This window comes from Candoia aspera, chromosome 7, assembly GCF_035149785.1.
Source record: "Candoia aspera isolate rCanAsp1 chromosome 7, rCanAsp1.hap2, whole genome shotgun sequence".
NCBI lineage: Eukaryota > Metazoa > Chordata > Lepidosauria > Squamata > Boidae > Candoia > Candoia aspera.
Window position 1 is genome coordinate 84463268 of NC_086159.1, and position 12607 is coordinate 84475874.

Below are 12607 nucleotides of genomic sequence, written 5' to 3' on the forward strand. Positions count from 1 at the left end.
AGGAAAAGAGAAAAAAAAACAGATTAATTTTAAACATGGTTCCATGAACTCCTTTCTGCTTTAATAAAGGGCCGAACCAATTCTCTCTCGAATCAAGGAGGATAACACCGTTATCATATCACCGGTGTTTGATAATATCCATTTTGATGATTTCCAACTTACTCAGTATGCAGAGGCTGCTGATGGATTTGACTGGGCTCTTTGGTGTCTCTACGAGTCAATACCAGAAGACTGGTATGCACTGAATGACCAAACAGCACCAATCCGGTAAGTTAGGAGAGAATTGCTTCATAGTGATACACGCTGAAGCTTGTATCAGGTCAACTTTCCTTGAAAGAAAATAATCAGAAGCTTTTATTGCAGTTATTTCTTACTACAAATGGTGCTACAGGCTGGCAAAATGAAAATACTAGCTTGGTAATGCTAGAAGACTATTTATCAGGAAACAACCTAGGCATATCTTCAATGAAGCAACTTGAGCCATGGAGGTGATTTGCTTTGCTTTATTGATGGAAGGAGGCTACCCGATTAAATTCAGCCAAGGCATTCATGTGGCCTCCAATTGCTTTGGCCAGTGCTGTGGACAAAGCTTTTTTCAGACCAGGGTTGAGGTTTTTATCATACACAGCAGGAAATCCGTACAATGAAAGCGTCCAGGTTTATCAGCTTTTGTGAGCACTGCAGGATTATCAGCAGCATGCATCCAAGGTGGCTGCCCGCCCAAGAGGCTCAAACTGTAGGCTAAAGAATGCCAAGAGGGCCACTTAGAGCACATGCTCTAGGACCCCCCAACCCATTCTGGAGATGGCCAGTCAAGGAAACCCCTCAGCCAGCAGTACAGGAGAATGTTCCTCTCCGATATTTCTCACAGTGCTCACCAAAGAATAAACACTCTTAGCTTTATGAAAAGCAGTTCTATGTGAAGAGCATTAAAGCAAAACATGCCTTCTAAGCACTGCACAGCCCTCTTTATTTATTAGAAATGGTTATCCATTGAGTTGGCACTGCTAAGTAATATTAAATCACACATTCTCACTTAATCATGAATTTTAATTTTATACTAATCGGAAAACAATTTATGGCTTTGAAAGAATGAGAAAGCATAATCTTATTCCTATGAACTATAATATATTTTCATCACACTTCATACTTCTAAGCACACCAATGTGTGTGTGTGTCATGTTCACTGATTCAATGTAGTTTATACATCGTAACGTTTCACGTGCCATGGCGCTGACGTGCGTTTCTGCTTGGGAGGGAGCTGCTGTGAGACCTTGTACCAAGCTCTGTATGTGAAATCAGGACAATGGAATGTGTTTGGGTTATGTTCTCTGTTCAAGGGCTTTTCCCGCAGACCATCAGAGACCATTAGGAGCACATTGTGAACTTGGGAAGATTCTACGGGGGGAGGGATTTCATTTGCACCGAGGGTTTTTAGTTTGCATTTGGCGCGCTTTCATCATTCTCAGCTTTCTCGGTGATCCTGCATACTATTCTTTAATAAATCAGATATCTTTGAATTGACACTCATGAGTCTGATGGTGTTTTAGAATAGGCGACCATTACAATGTGTGTGTGTGAGAGAGAGAGATAGTGAGAATGCACTATTAGATTCAAAATTAGTAAAGTATCTGTATCCATTCCAAATTACATTAGATATATGATAAATATTCATGAATAAAAGCTGATGACTCTCTTTTCCTTCTTTATATTAGGAGTCCTTCTATAATGGGAATACTTGCAGCAAACAGAGAATTTTTGGGGAAGATTGGTGTTCTGGATGGTGGAATGCACATTTATGGAGGAGAAAATGTGGAATTGGGTATCAGGGTGAGACCTTTTATTCCCTTCCCTTCCCTTTCTTTAGAATGGGGAACCTTTGATCCAAAGACTTAACCTGCGTCATGGAAATTTCTGTTCCAGTTCAGAAGGAGCTTAGGCTGGCTGACCCCACCCCCAGCCTAAGGATCACCCCTGCATTGCCGTCACATCTTCCCCTTCTTGGCCCCATCCTCTGCCTTGAGAGGAAGAGAAAAGCGCTCCTTCTGGGCCATCTTATGTATGCCTGAACTAAGCATGTGTGAAAAGAAGTCTGTGTATGTTAATGATGGGTATTTGGAGCTGCTTACCTGCAACCAACTCTGGGCTTAACCACGTGCATCAGGCATTCTTGGAGTCGGTTTATTCCTTTCACTGAAATAATGTGCAACCCTCTAGGAAATCAAGGTGACATATGTTGGTTACCTTTCTACGGGCAGAGTTAGAACTGCTCTTAAACTCTCCGGTTCAGATTCATACACCGCATTTTACTATAGCAGCTCATCTGGCTAAACCTACTAACCATATTTCCATTCTGTTGACTCTGAAAAAGATCTCTCTAGAGACCTATTCAGCCAGGCCAGGTAAGAGTCTGCCCAAGGATACTAGAGTGGCATGTTGCTAACATGCTCACATCAACATAGGTGCATAACTGATTGCATGCAAGCAATAAAGCCACAGCTCAGTGCCACAGTGGCAGGGGGCTGGATTCAGTCCTGGCATTTCTGAAAGCAGGATTTGACTTCTTATGAGTTCTCTCGGAGGGGTTGTCAGGTAGCTCTCCTGAGATCAGCCAATGGTATGACTCAGTAAGGCTTTATCTGGAATACAGCAAGCCTGGCCTTAGGGCACTGCATACATACAAAGCCTACAGCAGCATTCAGAAAAACAAATGATTGAAAACACTGCAAACAGGACCGTGATAATTGTGCTTTTAGTTTCTCTGCAATGCAAAAACATTTTGCAATCTTTTCTGTTGCCCAAGTGGAGAAGGAAAGGAAAGGAAATCAATATTTACTGATCAATGCTGTATTACTGGCAAATTTCAATCTTTCAAAGAAAGGCATTCCAATGAGAAACCACCAGTTCAATTACTTTCTACCTGCAGCAATTAAAATTAGATTAGAATTAGATTAGAATTTTGTAAGAATTTGCTACTAGATTATAAAGCAAAAGCCAAACAGAAAAAATTAAACAAAGAAACAAAATCCTTAAAATTCAAATCAGTGTCCAAACAGAGCATTGCAAGGGCCATGTGTTATAATTTTAACACAGATCACCCTACAGTAGCATTTACTGATCAGCCATCTTTCAGAAATAAATGTTTTTAAGATCTGCTAAGCTAATGTGTGCTCATGAATGCAGAGATGACCTATGAAGATTCAAATTTAGAGTATGCTGAAAATAAATGCAAATACATTAAATGGACACATGTATTCAGTTAGATTCTCACTAAGAACTCAATCAAAATCTTTTGTCTTTAGCTTTATATAGTTAATATTAATAACCCAACTGGGTCTCTGCTGAATAGTTTAGCCTGAGATAAATACCACTTTTGTTGGTTTGCTTCTCTGAATGTGAGTGGTCTGTTTAAGTGTGTTGGAAAGATTTAAGAAGAGGGAGGTCAACGTGAATGGATTGTCAATTTGTTCACTCCATTGGATGTGATTACAATATTTGGCTTTTAATGTATTTATGCTATATTGCTTTGTTGTTATTACAGTATCATACAGTTTGGTTACATACGTTATATTGTTCTTGACATTATTATTGGTTATTCTGGTTCCGGCTATTATGTTAAGTTACATTGCTGCTGACAACAGCATGCAGGAGATGGTCTCCATGCAAATGGGAGAGCTTTATTGATTGGTTGCATTGGTAGATGACCTCTGCTGGAACTTGGATGGGGGACTGCACCCTTTCTGGTCCTACATGTTCTGTTGGTGGCCTTCAATGGCATCGGCCATGCAAGGTACTCAAGACAAGAAGCACACCCAGGAATACTAGCTCAATCTTTATTGTAAGGTTACATTAAGAGAATATTGCAAATCTGGAAATATATATCTCTCCCCTCACCTTTACAGTCCAAAAAACTAGGGAGGGTCCTTTCTGAGACGTTTGCCATGCCCCCATTATTTCTGTGGGCTCAGCTGCTTATCTTACTGTTGCCTAGTCTGCAGCTCTTTCTCCTATCTCCCAAGGTCATTCCCACATACCGTTGGAATTATCAGGGGTCAACTCAGCATCGTCTCATAAGCATAAGGGGGGTCTTTCTAGTAAACACATCTCTACTGTGCTTGTGGGATGTCACGTGGGTCACCTGATTTCCACTTCCTCTTTCTTCTTGGGTTTGGGGATTAACAATCTCCATTACCTCTTGGGCATACCTGCAAGCAGGAGGTGCTGCAGAATGCAGCCCTCATCCTCTCATCTCGCTTGCATGCAGACTTTCTATTTCCGTAGAAGTGTCTACAAAGAACCAGTGATGAATAACTGCTTTCTACTACGAATCTACTTCTATCCAGATCCACTGAATAAATGTGAGCTATCTTTTTTCTCTCTTCATCTAACTATTGTGTGAAGACTAAATTTATTTTCTGAACATAACTAAGCTTAATGTGCAAGTTTTGGTTCACGCTTCTACTTTGCAAGATTGTTGTTAAGTGCTTGGAGTTTTTTTATTAACCTTTAAAAACTTCTTCACATACCACTACATGGACTGTCTGCAAGAGTTGGGATGGGAGGCCGTGGTTTACAGTGGTTCCACTCCTGCCTTAGCAAGCAATGCCAGTCAGTGGTGATTGGGGGAGAGAGGTCAGCTCAGTGACTCCTTGTGAGTGGGGTGCATCGGAGTTAGTTCTCTCCCTCCTACTGTTTATGTTATGAAGCTGCTGGGAGAGGTTCCTTGTTGGTTTCAAAATATCAACAATATGTTGATGATACTTAACTTTATATCAGGACCCTGGGCCATAGAGATGATGCTGTGGTAGTCTTGCTCCAATGTCTGTAGGCTGTAAGGGGCAGGGGGCAGGATGGAAGAAATCAGGCAGAAACTAAGCTCAGGCGGAATGGACTTTATGTTTGGTCATCAAGATGTGCTGCCAGTTCCACTGTTGCCTCTCAGTAGGGTAATGCTGCCCTGGAGAGATCAGACCCTAACCCTAATGCTGTTGGATATGCAGGTGGAGATTGTGGCTGGCTGTGGCCACAAGGGCTTTTCCCAAGCTTTGGCTGGTTGTGGCCCTGCCTGGATCGCAAGGATCTTGCAGTGGTAGCTCATGGCCTCATCCCTTCTCTACTAGAGTACAGTGCGTGCTCCATGGGGCTGTCTGGAAATGGGTACGAAATTCTTCAGCCCAATTGTTGGTGGGTGTTGCTTACTAAGAGCATATGACACCTGTGCTTCAGACTACAATGATTGCCAGTAGGTTTCTGGATAAAATTCAAGGTTTCAAAATCTTAATCTACAAAGCCCTGTGTGGTTTGGCCCTAGGCACCTGCAAGCCCACCTCACTGGATTTGCCCATTTGGCATGTTTTTCCTGGGAGAAGCTCCTGTTATGTCCCACTTTTGTGAGGTAAGGAATGAAGGCTGGGAGATACTGTTCCTCAGCCACTACTCCGGCCTTATGGAACAGTCTCCCTTTGGAATTGCGGAATCCTTTCAAGGTTTTGGAACTTAACAGAGACTCTTGAGGATTAGTTGTCACCAAGTCTTCATTTCAATTTAACTGTTGTATTTCATGTTGGACTTATATTTTATTTGAATCCTTCTCCTTCTTGTTCTTCCTCACTGTTTTTGATTTTGGTTCTAAGGCTTACCAAGAACCTTTTAATTAGTTGTTTATTTTTATTGGATTGCTGTAAATTGCTGTTGCTTTGGAGGTATACAAACAGAATAAATAAGTAAGCAGATTAACAAATATTGCAAAAATGGGCCAAAGCCTTCAACAAACGATATGATTCCCATCTTAATAGTGACAATAGAACTGAATGCAAAGTACAAGAACCCCAAATAAAAATTCTTTTTTGAATTGAGGTAGGATAGAAATATGCTTAATAAATAAATAAATGGAAAGCAGATCATCCATGGAGCCAGGACTCCATGGCTCCATGCAAGAAAGAGGAGCACCATGATGGAGTTTTTAAAGGTTAATGAAGCAAACTGTCCTAACAGCCAGGAACCACGCTGAGACAAGGAGTAGTTCTCTAGTGTTTATTACTGCTACATAAGACAGAATCCTAACAAACTGAAGAAGCGTGGGAAAACCCAGACAGATAAACCCCAAAAGTTAAGGCGGGTCTGATCTGTGTCCCTTTGAATGGCTGCTTAATTCCTCAGTACTACGCATGCATTTTCCCCCCTGGATAGAGGCCCCTTCCTGCTCGCCATCAGTACTCATGACACAAACAGTAATCTTGCAGAGTAGAAGCGTGAACCAAAAAGAACTTGCACTAAGCTTAATTATGTTCAGAAATAAATTCAGTCTTCACACAGTAGTTAGATGAAGGAAAATAGAGATAGCTTACTTTTATTCAGTACATCTGGATACAAGTAGATTCATAGTAGAAAGCACTTAATCATCACTGGTTCTTTGCAGACACTTTCTATGTGGAATAGAAAGGGTGAGGAGCTGCATTCTGCAGCCCCCCTGCTTGCAGGTCTGCCCACGAGGTAATGGAGATTGTTAATCCCCAAACTCAAGAAGAAGGAAGAAGTGGAAGTCAGATGACCCACGTAACATCCCACAAGCACCATAGAGATGCGATTTGCTAAAGCTAAACCCTAACCCTTATGCTTATGAGACAATGCTTAGTTGATCCCTGATAATTGCAACACACCAGACAAGGATCAGGGCAAGCTACCTTGGTGAAAAGAAACAGGGGAGGGTTGCCAGGGAGGTGGTGAGGTTTTGAACTTGATTGGCTGGGGTTAAGGAGGGCTGTGAGTCTGGGTGGCTTTTTCCAAGCCAAGTGGGGATGGTGGTGTTTGTTTGGATCAAGGGAGAGAGGCTTATAGATGCAGCCGATCAGGTGGCTCTTGTGAGTCTGCCTAGTGGGTAGAGCTCCTTTCCCCAATTACCAGCTCACTCCCAGTCAGGACTCTTGAGAGGAAAGAACCATATGATTTGCAGTTGCTCTTGTGAAAAAAAGTGAAGACTGTATTCTTATTTTATAACTACAGGCTTGGCAGTGTGGAGGGAAAGTTGAAGTCTTGCCATGTTCAAGGGTTGCACACTTGGAGCGAGCACACAAGCCTTATTTACTGGATTTGTCCCTTGCTATGAAGAGAAATGCATTACGTGTAGCAGAAGTGTGGATGGACGACTATAAATCCATGGTCTACTACGCCTGGAATATACCTCTTGAGGTTATTTGCAAATTTTACCTATGTAAGAAGGACTGCCAAGAAAATGTCGTGAAAGCAGCATCCCCCCAAAGGATCAGACATGAGTCAGTGCTTGCACAGGGGCCTTTCACCTTTTTCACCAACAAGTATTGTGGCTGAGCCTGAAATTGAGAAGCAGAGACAGAAAATGAGTTAAAATAGGGTCATAGCTTTGTTGACTGAACCCCAAGGAAAGTTCAGCAGAAAATTCTCCATTCTACCTTAGTTGTCAACCTGGTAGATATTCCAAGGTCAGGAGCTAAGGGGCAGCCAGGATTGTCTATCCTCACCCTCCAGTCAAAACTTTTAGGGACCTCTCTCTGTCGCTGTCTCTTTCTTTTTCTCTGTCGCTGTCTGTCTCTCTCCCCTTCTGTGCTAAGTCACATCTTGGGGAAACCCAGGACCCAAAGGAAGATTCTTCCCAGAGTTCCACATCATAGCTGGCAGGCCCAGAGAATTCCTGTTCACTTTAGGGCATATCTAAGTAGTTGCCGTACTCATCCAAATATGGAGAACAGCAGAAGAACAGCCTTAGCAAATATCTTGGCAGTGTGGAAAGGCCTAGCATATGGGAAAGTTGCAGGAATAATGTGTATTGATTTCAGCCCAATGATCCTCCGTGATATTCTGGTTGAGTATGACTAGATGGCATGCCAATAAACTGAATCAATAGTTGAGCCAGAAATTGTACTCAAAGTCTCCTTATTGAACTGAATAAGGGCACCTAGTGGGGTGTCATGAGGTTCATCCCATGGTCCCTACACATCAATATTTTCTAGTAATGACCTGAATGAAAGGTGGAGGGTCCAGTTTTCATATTTAAATCAGTCTACCTGGACCCTCTATTCTATCTTTCCTTTGTTTGTTCCATGATTTGATCCTCATTCATTCTCTCTATATGACCAAACCACCTCAGCATTCTTTTATTCTGGATACTCATTTTTGTAATCAATCTGCATTCCTTTAGTACCCATTAATTCCTGATGGATTCTCTTTTTGTTTTACCATTTCTTGACTTCTGGTAATTACCACATCGTTTTTAAGGTGCTTAAAGATCTATCATTTTATGATCAGTGGTAAAATCTTTCTAGGAAATTAGGTCAGACTGGTCTGAAACTCCCCAGATGCTGCTTTCCCCCCTTCTGAAGATGTGGGCAACATTTGCTCTCTTCCATTCAAACAGGTTTCTATAATTTCTCAGAGATAAACACACACACTTCCATAAACACATACATTCATATTCACTAGTGTGTATGTAGTTTGTGTGTATATATCCTTTCAGAGGTTTGATTTGTGCTCCTGTTTTTATCATTTCTCCTTGTTATTGATGTATGCTTTTCTGATTAAAAACTAAAGAAAAAATGACAAGGAGCATTTCACTTCCAAGGAAATTTTTGCAAAGCGCTTGTTCAGCCTAATGCAGCTCTTCCAATTCTAAACAGCGGATTGGCCATTTCTTTAATTTAAGGAAATGAACTTCCATGCATGCTCAGAAGTCCATTTCCAGCTAAGAGAAATGTTGGAAGGAATTTTAAAAATCCTAAGAAACTTTAAATCAGACTTTTTTGTTTGATGGGTTTTAATTAACTTTTCAGTTGGTTCAAATTTTATAATTTTAAGAGTAATTTTACCTTTTTCATAATAAAATGCACTAGTTATTTTGGGTAGTGATGGGCAATATGCAGTTGTCTGGATGCTGTTGAATGAATTGAACCAGCATGGCAAACCGTGAAACTCTTAGGAGCTGAAGGCCACAATAGCTGGAGGGCCACAGAAGCTTTCCCTTCCCTCTGAACAACCCTCTATTACTATTGAAATTAAATTGCCATGGACATGGTCAGTGTCTGAATAAGACAGCAGAAAGGCCCAAAAGCTTTCTCCAAGGTTTTCTTTTCAAACTTCTCTAAATATAAATTTAAGAGCATCTAAATTGAATAGTTTGAATTATATATTTGCCATATATATGAAACTGATATTCTACTTTTTCAGAATTCTGGGATAGATTATGGAGATGTTTCTTCTAGAAAAGAACTAAGGAAGAGACTGAACTGTAAAAGCTTTGATTGGTATATCAAAAATGTGTATCCTAACTTGGTCCCTCAGATTGCCATTGTAGGCTATGGAACAGTAAGTAAAAGCTGGTAAGGTGGTATATTGTCTACTTCTGGGGAAACAGCGCCTGATTTCATTTGAGGACCCCCGCCTTTTTTTCTTTTTCTTTAAAGGCTCCACCAAGCTGGCTGGCTTATTTGCTTTATTTATATACAGTATTTAGATTTATTTCAATTAATACAACTACCAAAGCATCTCTGAGTGATAAACAAGTTTAAAAACTACAATGTAAGTAATAATAACAAAACAAATCAAATGTAATTCAAACAGAAAATGGCAAAATAGCCCCAAACAACAAACACCTGCAGACAGCATGCAAATGTGTTGGGCTATGTGGTCTGCGTGCACACTGGAATGAATACTTAAATCCGCAATTTATTTATTTGTGTAGTTCTCAGTGCTTTCTGACCTTGCTGGTTTGCTTGCAGATGTTTCATTACCCAACTAGGTCGGTCAGTCGGTCGGTCGGTCGGTCGGTCGGTCTCTCTCTCTCTCTCTCTCTCTCTCTCTCTCTCTGTAAGTTTGTATACTTGCATTGCATGAACAGAAAGAAACCTCTAACAAAAACAAGTTCCAATCCTTTCATAGCCAAAACATCACAATTTTAGAAAAGGACACAATTTTAAAAAGGCAGCCCAAACCGCCATCAGTGACAGAACGCTTTATAGCGTAACAGCCTTGCAAAAGACTAAAATTTTGGAGCTCCCCACCTCTTTGGGCAGGCTGTTCTATAATGGCGGGCCTTCACAAAGCAGGACCTCCTCTAAGCTCTCATCATCCCTTCTCCTTTTATTTATGTAGTTATTTGTTTTTCAAATTTATATACAGCTGCCTATCTCACAAACAAGTAACTCTGGGCAGCATAGAATCTCGTTGGGAGAGACAATCCTGCAGCCGTCCTGGTGGTCCTTTAGGTTAATGCCAGCCCTTTGAAGTAGACCCAGAGACCTCCTGGTGACCAGGGCATCAGTTGCTGCAGTTACTAAGTTGCCTTCAAAGGCCACCCCATGTAGAGTGTGTGGCAGTACTTTAACAGTATCCTGTCCCTGCTAGCATGGGCACACTCAGGCAAGCAAGCTAAGGTTAATTTTTTATGGATAAGTGCAAGGCAGAAGGAAACAGTGCCCTGTTTTTCTAGGCCTTGGCATCAAATGAAACAGTAACAGAGATAATTTCCTGTTCCTTCCTATGGTGGTATCTTATTTGTTATACATATTTTATTTATATCATTTATTTATTTATTTATACCATTTATTGTAAATTTCTTTGAGTTGTTTTTAAAGGAAAGCAGTATACAAATGTTTAAAATTCATTGATAACTTTTTTAGTTTCTTTACAAAAGGAATACTGGTAGTCCTCGTTTAACTACCGCAATTGGGACTGGCAACTCCATCGCTAAGTGATGTGATTGTTCAGTAAGACATTCACGTGACTGCAACGGGCTTACGGTCTCACTTCCACCACAGTCGTTAAGCAAATCACCCATGGTCATTAAGAAAGACATCATGTGATTGTGACTTGTGATTTCACGGCTTCTCCATTGACTCTGCTTGTCAGAAGCTGGCTGTGAAGCATGCAAATGGCGATCATGTAATTGCAGGGATGCTGTGACAGTTATAAGTGTGAAGACTGGTAATAGAGCTACACTTTCAGCGCCGTTGTAACTTTGAACGGTCACTAAACAGGGCAGTCATTACGTGAAGAGTACCGTAAAACAATAGGTTAAAAAAAAAGAATGATAGTTAGGGTTATATTAATGTATTAGAAAGTAATACAAACATGCTTGAATATTATTTACATTAGATAAGTACAGCCTTTCTCAATGTTTTGACCCTGGAGGAACCCTTGAAATATTTTTTAGGCCTCAGGGAACCCCCACACATTCAGGCTCAAATATAGGCCAGAAGTTACACAATTATTACCGTATTTTTCCGTGTATAAGACGCTACTTTTTTCTAAAATCATTAGACTAAAAATGGAGGGTTGTCTTATACACGGAAGTAAGCCGAGGAGAGAACCACGTGGTTGTGAAACTGCCCATACCTTGTCTCTGCAAACAGGCTTCCTCCAATCATCTAATTTATCTCATATATAGACAGTGACTCAGAATATTGATTTCTTAATTTTGGGTTGGAAAAGTGGGGGTCGTCTTATACATGGGGGCGTCTTATAGACAGAAAAATACGGTATATTCATTTCATGTGTATATATGTATGCATTCACCGTGTCCTTAAACTAAAAATAAAGAATGAAACTTACCTCTTTCATGTGAAGTTGCCTGAATTTGAAGTAATTTTTTAAATAAATCATCAACAAATGATCTCCCAGGTAACCCCTAGTGACCTCTTGCGGAACCCTAGGGTTCCATGGAACCCTGATTGAAAAACCCTGGAGATAGATAGATAGATAATAGATAGATAGATAGAATTGCAGCTGTTAACTCAGGTTTTTCCCCCCACTTTTTAAAAAGCACTTTTATGTGCAGGTTTTTTCCTTCGAAAATGTATGCATTTGCATTATAATTATCTTAGTTTTTTCTTTTTCTTTTTCTGTTATTATTTTAAAAGCAATAATAAATAAATACATAAATAAATGTGAGGACTACTGTAATGGTATGTGGGAAAGACCTTGGGAGATGGGTGAAGAGATGCTGCCTAGGGAACAGTCAGATAAGAGATAGCATAGCCCGCAGCTGCATAGTGGGCAGGGCAAGAGGCTCAGAAAGGACCCTCCCCAGGCAGCATCTCTTTGCCTCCTCTCCCAAGGTCTTTCCTGCATACTGTTATAACTACCTGTAAAGCAACCTTAGCTGATAAAAGCAGGCATGCCAGGGGAAGCCTTGTATTCTGAATGCAGAAATGTGTCAAGGATGCATTCCTTAAGTGGGAAGATATCCTGACTTGCCCCCAATGAAGACCTATTCCCTGCTGCTCCTAGCGTTTCCCCTTCCTTGGGCCAGTCCACAAGCTGCCCCCTTGCTGGGCCTTTGGGACTGTCAGGTGCTGATTTAGTGCTCCTGCACCTTAGCAATTGGGTGAGCAGAGAAATAAAGTTGTCTCCCTGTGCCTCCTGAGGACTCTTCACTCAGAGCTTCATTGGGTCAACAGGCATTCAAAGGAGGCCCTCTACACAATGCTAAGGAGTCAGATCAGCCCCTTGGGGAGCAATGGCTTCCAGCCTCTGTTTCCAGCCAGCCTGTTGAGAAAGCCAACTCTGGCACTTCCTTCCAAGAGAGCAGAAAAGCTGATTTTGTCTGCAGCAGGTCCAAACCAAAGGCCATCTGAACTGC

The 12607-nt window shown here is 41.1% G+C and overlaps 1 protein-coding gene across 1 annotated transcript in view; it reads left to right on the plus strand.

Annotated features, from left to right (window-relative positions):
• The window catches only part of GALNT8 (polypeptide N-acetylgalactosaminyltransferase 8), a 72985-nt gene that overhangs the window by 45825 nt on the left and 14553 nt on the right, over positions 1-12607 (plus strand). Inside the window, exons 5-8 of the mRNA XM_063308398.1 lie at positions 70-267; positions 1716-1830; positions 7003-7188; positions 9196-9333. Of these exons, the coding sequence (XP_063164468.1) occupies positions 70-267; positions 1716-1830; positions 7003-7188; positions 9196-9333 (637 nt within the window). The remainder of the gene's footprint in view (positions 1-69; positions 268-1715; positions 1831-7002; positions 7189-9195; positions 9334-12607) is intronic.